The following is a 9,440-nucleotide window of genomic DNA, read 5'->3' as shown; positions in this document are numbered from 1 at the left end:
CGGCGCGGCCGAGAGGGGCGGCGGGCGGAGGAGGAGGGGAGAGAGGCGGGGCCGGGGCGGGTTGTTGTGAGGCGACTGCGCTACTGCCGGACCGGGGCGGTTATGGCGGCTCCATATTAACACCCTCCTCCTCCTCCTCCTCCTCCGCCGGCGCCGCCGTCTCCTCCTCCTCCTCCTCTCCTCTCCCGCCCGCGCTCGGAAGCCATCTCCCCCTTCTCCCCCTTCTCCCTGACGCCTACCTCTTCCCCCCTCACCTTTCCCCCTCCCCTCTTCTACCATGCCCGGCATGATGGAGAAAGGGCCCGAGTTACTGGGGAAGAACCGATCGGCCAACGGCAGCGCCAAGAGCCCGGCGGGCGGCGGCGGCGGCGGCGCCTCGTCCACGAACGGCGGGCTGCACTTCTCGGAGCCCGAGAGCGGCTGCAGCAGCGACGACGAGCACGGTGGTAGCCTCGAACTCCTCCCCGCCGGCCCGCCTGCCCCCCCGCCCCGTCCCTCTCTGCTCCCCTCCCCCAGCCCCCTCCCCTCGCCGCGCTCCCGCCCGCCCTCCCCCTCGGAGCCCGGGCGCTGCGGTAGCCTCGAACTCCCGGTGCAGTGCAGCAGCACCCCCGCGACCCCCGTCCCTCCGCCCTCCACCAATCCTCCGCCCTCGCCCGCACCCCCCCGCCCCACCGCACCTCCAGCTCCCCGCCCCCATCCGCTGCCATCTCCCGGAGTGCCCGGAGTTAATATCTTCCCATCCACCCGCCGCTTCTTTTCCTCCCCTTCTGCAATTTTCCTATTTTATTAAGTATCTCTTTCTTTCTCTTTTTTTCCCCTCCCCGTCTTTCTCTCTTTTTCTTTCTCCCCCCCCCCCCCCCCCCCTTCTTGACATTGCTTTGCAGATGTTGGGATGAGAGTCGGAGCTGAATATCAAGCTCGGATCCCCGAATTTGATCCAGGTAAATCTGTTTGCTTAAGCAAAATCCTGTCTTCTTCCTCCCGCCCCCCCCCCCTCCCCAATCTCCTTTTCTGGGACTGGTTTAGGGTGGAAAGGGGTAGAGGGCGGACGGGCGGGGTTGGGGTCCGGGTGTGCGGTTGGGAGGAGACGCGGGGCTGGGATAGGCAGGCATCTCTGGCGGGAGGCTGTCATGTCACGCTTGGCAGGGCTGTGACACAGGGCGTGTGGGCAGATGCGTGCATTGCAAGGTTAACATGGTTCCCCTGGAGGCCACTTGCCCGCTGGTGGCATTCACCTTTCCACCCGCCTTGATCCCGGAGTGAGCGGAGGGAGACGGCCCTCGGCGGAATTGAGGGGTCGGAGGCCGGGGGTGGAGCGGCTGCGGGCCCCAGAGCTGGAGGAGAGGGTGTGCGGGCTGTGCGTGGTAGAACCGTGCAGATGTCAGTGGCTACCCGACCCAGCCCCCGGGAGCCCAGGGCCGCGCTCCGCCCTGGCGGCGATCCCCGGCGGCTGTCACCGGCCGAAGCCGAGGGCGAGCCCTGCCTGACCCGCGCTCACACACACGGGATTTTCTTTCTTTTCTTTTTTTCTCTCTCTCTTTTGGCTAGGTGGTGTAGCTTTGGTGGCGACCGCTTTGCGGAGTAGAAGCCGCGGAGCGAAAGGGATTGGGGGAAGGGGGTGGGGAGAAGCCAGAGGTACACCTCGCTCCAGAGCCAGCCCCGGGGAAGTGAGACCACAGGACAAGTGACCGCAGCTGCCAAGGAGACATTTTCTCCCCAAGCAGCCAGGTTCCAGCGTCCTCTGCCAGCCCGGCTTGCGGGCTCCCTGTCTACTTTTCTCCAAACAGGCTCCCTGGCGGTCACGGGATCTCAGCCTGGACGGGGATTGGGCGAGAGTTCCGCATATGGAGGCGCCCTTGTTGGAGCCTCTCGGAGTGGAGTGTGTCTCCTCCTCCCCACCCCATCCCAGACCCTCTTCAGTTCAGGCTTTGGGCAGACTTGGAAGGGTTTTGTCCCCCACCCCCCCCAACCCCCCACCCCTTGCACTTGGTCAGTTCCTTGCCCATTGCCCAGTTATAGTAGTGTCGTGTCTGTGTCGAACTCTTGAATTCTGTATTAGATATTAATGGGGCTTTACTTGTACTTTCTTAGGGAAGACAGCATGTTACTTTGCTTGTGGTTTATCCATGGGTATTTTCATTCTTCTGCCCATTGCTGCGATGCAAAGTGATATTTACCAACCGCTTAAAGATGTTTAGGGTTTAGGCAGCTCTTCTAGTCCTAAAGGAAAAGGTAAAATAATGAGAGGGTAAAATAGGATTGTCAGTGCAGGCTATTTTTCAGTAGGTAAAAACAATGATACAGGAGTGCTTACTAGGTCAGAGTTGCCTTCTAAATGACATGACTCTTAATAAATTTTATTCAAAAGCTATCAGTGTGTGTGCTGGAGGGCTTCAAATAATTTTAAATGTTGTGAAACAAATTTTATTAATGTAGCTAGTAGGTGAATAGCGCTTCCACATGACTGTGCTGCCTCGGATTTCAGCTTAACATTTGGAAGCTTACTCTGGCTTAAGACAGACTGAATTAATCACTCAGGTCTTGACCCTCCATAAGCCTCAGTTTCCCTAGCTGTAAAATGGAAATAAAAATAGGGAATTCTTGCTAAGGTTATATGAATGGGCAAATGGCAGTACTCTTTGGAGGTTAAATTTAAATTACCATTATTAAATTATCATTCCTGGTAATGGTGAGGAATGATTCTGCATATCTTTATATCTTTCTGATTTGGGGCTTTCCTTGGCTTACCGCTTTTTTAGGAATTGATAAACTTATTTCCCAGTTAGAACTCAGCAGCATAATAAACATGGCTCATTGTCCCATTAGGTAGGTTTGTATTTCATAAACAACAAATAGACACAAGTTGATGAGGGGTCTTGTGTTAAAGAGCTGGACTTCATGCTGAAACAGATGTGTGCATGCCATAACCTGTTCCCTGTAGCAATTTTGGGAACAGATTTCAAGCAAAGGAATACTAGAGCCAATTTTAAAGTTAGAAAAATAGCTCATTTAAAGTGCAGAGTACTTTTTATGTGGTTTCACATGGCCACTATTTCTATTACCCAATTTCCTTGATCATCATATTTTTGCATATTTTGCCTAAGTAGAATATTTGAGGGGAAAATCACAAATATTGCAATTTTTAAAGTTACATTTTCACTAAGTTTACTCAGACTCACTGATCTTTTTTATTAGAATAAGGACAGATGTCATATTCTTCAAATTCATCTGCAGACATGCCTCAGAGGTGTGAGTTTGATTCTAGACTACTGCAATAAAGCAAATGTCACAATAAAGCAAGTTACATGAATTTTTTGTTTTCCCAGTGCGTATAGAAGTGTACAATGGCAATAGGTCCAGAAATGCAATGTACATACCTTAATTAAGAAATGCATTATTGCTAAAATATGCTAGCCATCACCTGAGCTTCCAGGGAGTTGTAGTTTTTTTGCAGTAGTAGCATCCAGGATCACAGATCATCATAACACTATAATAATAATGAAAAAGTTTGAAATATTGCAAGAATTCCCAAAATGTGACACAGACAAGAAATGAGCAAATGCTATTGGAAAATAGTGCTGATAAACTTGATTGACACAGGCTTGCTGTAAACCTTCAATTTGTTAAAAAAAATTCACAATAGCTCTGGAGCACAATAAAATGACGTATGTTTTTATTCATTTTATCCTCAATAGTCTGCAGAATATTGAACCCAAGGGCACAACTAAAACCAGTTATCTAAACTTAGGTGGGCTTTTCTGTAGTTATAGGCAAATTTTGTCAAGCAAATATAGACTATCATTATTAGACACTTTTTACAAGGCAATTTTGAGTCTCTGTGCTGTTCAACATAGTACACTGCTCTACCTTATTCTAAGTGTTTGTGCTGTTGTGTGAAGTTTTTACTCCATATCAATTCAATACCATTGGGTCATAATGTCACATATTTCTTTGGAAAAGAAGAAAAAAGAAAAGGTATTTATTAATTAGTGGTAGAAGTTGAGAAATGGTCAGCTCCTCTCCTTTTCTCTTTTACATACTGTTGTCTTTAGTCTTATAAACCACTCAATCTGTCTTCATGATTGTTCACCCATAGCCATCCAAGTCATTTGGAAGAAAAATTTCTTAGATACCAAGATTAGTATGATCAGAATATAGGAAAATTAAAAGAGGACTTTTTTCATGGAGGATATTTTTACTGGAGGAGATGATAGTGGTGATGATAGAAATTAAGCACAGAAAGAATTACTAAAATGAGTGTTTTAGAAAACATGAGTGAACTGAGACTTAAATTGGAATTCCTGGTGTTAGAGGTTAGAAATAGTTTATGTTAGCTAACAGACCATTGCTAACTGCCTTTATAAAAATTTACTAAGCAGACTTTTTATTCTTTTTTTTTTCTTTGTGACTCTTTTCCTTTTGATTATTTGCTAGGCCGTCCCAACTTTTCTTAGTGCCTTCTGACTATATTTACGTCATGAGGAGCAGTTTTGTGTGGTGATTAATAGTCTTACCTCGTATCATATGCCTTTTAGCCACTATGGCATTGTGACCTTGGATGAACTGAATGTGTCCAGGCCTTAGCTTTCTTATTTGTGAAAGGAAGATAATAATAACTATATGATAAGGTTAAGTAAAAATTAGTGTGTATCACCAAGTTGATGGACATGGATTTGAGTGGGATTTGGTGATGGACAGGTAAGCCTGGCGTGCTGCAGTCCATGGGGTCACAAAGAGCCGGACCCAACTGAGCTGAACTGAGTGTATATAAGGCAGTGGCCTTCAAAATACTTTGTTGCATACTCAAAGGAAATTTGAAAAACAGATTCACATATTTTTAAGTTGACATCTGTTATTTGTCATTGAGTTTATCAGTTGAAAGATAGAATTTCCAGTGTATTGAAAATGTTAACACTTTGAAATAGAGTTGTTATAAACTTATTTTAAACACATCCAATTAAATGTAAATACTATAGTAATGTGGTAGGATCTATTTTATAAAATGTATAAATTTTTGTAATTTCCATGCGTTTTCCTCACAGAATTTTATAAAACATTTTTGTTCTTAAAAGTGTTTTATTGATCACCTGTCCAGTTTCTGTACCATCATGTACTCTTGTAAACATAAGGTTCTAAATGTTTAATTCTTCTGTCTGGAGTTATTACAATCATGCATAATTAAGTAAGATTGTAATAGTCATGGTACCTTGAGTAAAGGAGAGTTTTACTGATATTTTGTTGGGCATCATGGTGGTTTTTAAATTTTAGGCAATGTACTCTTGTAAGATTTGGATTGTGTGAGAGACCTGCCTTTTTTCTTCTTTTTCTCTTTTGAGTGAGGGAAGGACATTTGTGAAGAAGAAGGTCAGAAGTAGCTTAAGTGTATAACTTAGACTGAAGGTGACTTCTCAGGCAGGTTGTCTTGGAAAAGAAAACAGGGAAGTTGATGTTCTGAAAATTAGTTCTCAGAAAACATTCTTGATTGTGTACCCCTTGGAAAGTTGTTGTTTACCTCAGTTTGAAATTTATGAATTAAGTATATATAGTTCAGAGCCTAGTTTATAAACAGAGTTTTTTTATTTGGAGTGTCTTATTGATCTCAGTATTTAAGTTCTTTATATGGAATATTTGTTCCATGATTTCCATCAAAATCCTTAGTTTGACTGTCTTAAAGGAAATCTGAAAAGAAATAGATTTATATTTTTGTACTTTCTTTGAAACTTGCTATTGGTATAGAAATCCTAATCAAAATGTCTTTTGTTGTTGGTTTTCCCCAAATTGGTCTCATACATGTACTTTAACTACTGTAGTTAGCGGCTCTGAAAGACTTCAGGAGGATTGAACTTCTTTGGTTATTCAGTCACTCAGTCGTGGCAACCCCATGGACTGCAGCACTCCATACTTCCCTGTCCAACACCAACTCCTGGAGCTTACTCAGACTCATGTCCATAGAGTCGGTGATGCCATCCAACCATCTCATCCTCTGTCGTCCCCTTCTCTTCCTGCCTTCAGTCTTTCCCAGCCTCAGGGTCTTTTCCAGTGAGTCAGTTATTCGAATCAGGTGGCCAGAGTATTGGACTTTCAGCTTCAGCATTAGTCCTTACAATGAATATTCAGGACTGATTTCCTTTAGGATGGACTGGTTGGATCTCCTTGGCGTCCAAGGAACTCTCAAGAGTCTTATCCCAACACCACAGTTCAAAAACATCAATTCTTCTGTGTTCAGCTTTCTTTATAATCCAACTCTCACATCCACCCATGACTACTGGAAAAACTATAACTTTGACTAGGTGGACCTTTGTTGGCCCTTGAGGTATAATCATAAACATTTTTACAGGTAAAAGCAAAGTAAGCGTTTGGTTTATGTCCTTTTAAGTATTTTGGTTTACTTCAACTTTTATGATGGAAAGGGTAAAGCTTTACTGAATGCAAGTCATCCTGAGAGGTAAATTGTTTTTAATCATGCAAGTTACTTTCTGTTACTCTTTATAGGAGAGGAATCAGGCTGAGTTGTCAGTAAAACAAAATAAGTCATTTTAGCTATTTAGTCTCATGTTCATAGGGTTGGTAAGCGAGGTCATCATCTGTTTGAGTTAGAGCCCCATGAGATTTATTCATGTATATTTTTGATTGATAAGAAGAAGCCTTTCCAGTGTAGACTAAGAATGGAACTTAAAGAACTGTCTTCAGTAAGTATATAGTAGTAATGACAGTAAGTCTTAGGTAGTGCTTATCATATGCCAAGTCCTTTACACATATGAATTCACTTCATTTTTTAACTACTTTGTGAAGAAGGTGCTCTTATTATCCCTATTTTTAAAGATAGGTTAAACTGAGGCACAGACAGTTAAATAAATTTGTTCAAGGTGTCAAAGCTAGGAAGTGGCAGAGCTGAGATTCACACCTGGAGTTTGTCTCTATAGTGATTACTCTGTTAACCATTGTGCTAAAATATCTCTGGTTTCCTATAGACGTCAGTCATCTTTTGGTCCTACCTGGACACATATATGATTGCAAATGGTGGCGTCCAGTTCAAGAGCTAGGGCAAAAACATTATGAAATACCTAAGTAACCGTTCTCTGCCACGAGACGCGATTGCTACACACACGCACACACACTCTACCACCAGATGTGATTGCTACACACGCACGCACACACCATACACCCACATTAGAAGAGATATTAGTCCCCACAGTTTGGATGCCAGTTTCTTTTAAAAAGGATCTGGCTCTTAATTACAGTGATAAGAATTTATGAGGAAACTTAACTGTTCTTCATGAGCAAGAGTACAAAAAATAGTTTATATCAGTTTAAGAAGAGACATTTAATGAAAATATTTTAATTCAAGCTTTTTGTAATAAAAGGATCAGATGCAAGGAAATATGTCTAAATACTAAGCATGTATGCTGGTTAGACTCAAGACTTAATGGAAACCTTTGTTGCATTCTATATTCTATTAAGTGGTATTTAAATTAGCATCACAATCTATTGTGAAAAAGAATCAGTCTCATATTAAAGGATTGAAGTTTCGGATACTCACTAGAAATAGCAGTAAGCATTAGTTGCTCATTTGTGTCCAACTCTTTGCAACCCCACGGACTGTAGTCTGCCAGGCTCCTCTGTCCATGGGATTCTCTAGGCAAGAATACTGAAATGGGTTGTCATTCCCTTCTCCAGGGGATCTTCCCAACCCAGGTCTCCTGCATTGCAGGCAGATTCTTTACCCACGGAGCCACCAGGGAATCCCAGAAATAGCAATGCTGCTGCTGCTAAGTCGCTTCAGTCGTGTTCGACTCTGTGTGACCCCATAGACAGCAGCCCACCAGGCTCCGCTGTCCCTGGGATTCTCCAGGCAAGAACACTGGAGTGGGTTGCCATTTCCTTCTCCAATGCATGAAAGTGAAAAGTGAAAGTGAAGTCACTCAGTCGTGTCCGACTCTTCGTGACCCCAGAGACTGCAGCCTACCAGGCTCCTCCGTCCATGGTATTTTCCAGACTACTGGAGTGGGTTGCCATTGCCTTCACCGAGAAATAGCAATAAGATTTTATTAAATAAAGACTTCTGACCAACTTAGATAAAGTTGTCTATTTCTGAGTGGTTTAACTATTCTGCTTTTGTGTTTTTGTTTTATGTGGTTAAAATTAAATATATATCTTAATATTGGAGTTTTTAAAAGATAGCTTAAAATTTATTTTCATTGTATATAAATTTTAGATAATATCCTTCAAACTTGATTTTCTTAAATTCTCAATTCCTGTTTTCATCCTTTCATTAAAGATACTTAGGACAAAATGCAGTAGGTTTTCTTTTAGGTTTATATTTTAATTATGATTTTTTAATACTTTTACAGTATTCTTTTTTCTCCATCCCTAATTTTTCTTTATAGTAAACATACATAACAATTTTTAGCTTCAGTAAAGAAATATTGAATGATACTAAATTATTGCTTGATAGGTGAAGTCTCTAGTTGGGAGTATAGTAATAGTTATATTTACCCTTGGAAATGAATGGTTTTTATTCTGAATTTATTATTTATAACTTCATAAATGATTACAGTTTAACTTCAGATTTCTATTAATGTTTTCTGTGAGTAATTTTGAAATTCTAGTCATTAATTACTGGTGGCTATCAACAGCTCATATTCTTTAATTAACTTGAATGCACCAAAGAATTAGGAAGAAGCCAGAAAAAGACCACCAAGTATTTAAAGACAGAACCTGCTGGCATGGACTTGGCTCGGGGATAACTCTGTCAGGCCTTTTGTTCATTCTGTCTCATCTTAATTTATGTGCATTCAATAGTGTTTGATTTTCCTGACTCTTTAGATTATAACAAATAAATTATAAACAGCAGTAGTGTGCTTCTGGGTTAGGTAGAGGTAGTCTCTCAGATTACATTAAGAAGAAATAGCAAACTTTACATGTTTGACTTTGTTTTTCCCTTACACAGAGTACAAATGTTTGTAGATATAAGAAGTAATTAAATTAACTCTAAAAAGGAGTAACTGGCAGACTCCTAGCAAGGGAGTAAGATTAAATAAAAAGCAGATACAAGTGTTTAGAAATTATAATGATCTCGGTCTGTTTGGATATGGGGCAAAACAATTATCACCTGAGGTATGTGCTTTTAAGTCAAGAGTTTTTAATAACTCCTAAGTAAGATGCGGGCTTCTCTGGAATTTTTAATAATTCCTAAGTAGGAATTATTATTTAGGCTTCTCTGGTGGCTCAGTGGTAAAGAATCCTGCAAATGTAGGAGATGTGGATTTGATCCCTGGGTTGGGAAGATCTCCTGAAGAAGGAAATGGCAACCCACTCCGGTATTCTTGCCTGGAGAATCCCATGGACAGAGGAGCCTGGTGGGCTACAGTCCATGGGGTCACGAAAGAGTTGGACTTGACGTAACAACTAAACAACAAGTAACATATAGAAGATTAAAT

General features: G+C 42.1%; 1 protein-coding gene across 5 annotated transcripts in view; it reads left to right on the top strand.

Moving 5' to 3' along the window:
* The first annotated feature begins 53 nt into the window (after positions 1–53).
* Positions 54–9,440, top strand: part of RCOR3 (REST corepressor 3) — a 53,299-nt gene continuing 43,912 nt past the window's right edge. For 2 of the 5 annotated variants that reach the window (XM_061161023.1, XM_061161020.1), the window contains exons 1-2: positions 57–443; positions 885–941. In XM_061161023.1, the coding sequence (XP_061017006.1) occupies positions 278–443; positions 885–941 (223 nt within the window). In that variant the 5' untranslated portion in view covers positions 57–277. Of the gene's footprint in view, positions 447–884; positions 942–9,440 lie in introns of all 5 variants that reach the window. The other 3 variants (XM_061161021.1, XM_061161022.1, XM_061161019.1) reach the window with 3 other exon arrangements.

This window comes from Dama dama, chromosome 14 (genome assembly GCF_033118175.1).
Source record: "Dama dama isolate Ldn47 chromosome 14, ASM3311817v1, whole genome shotgun sequence".
Classification (NCBI taxonomy): domain Eukaryota; kingdom Metazoa; phylum Chordata; class Mammalia; order Artiodactyla; family Cervidae; genus Dama; species Dama dama.
This window is presented reverse-complemented; position numbering and strand designations above follow the sequence as displayed.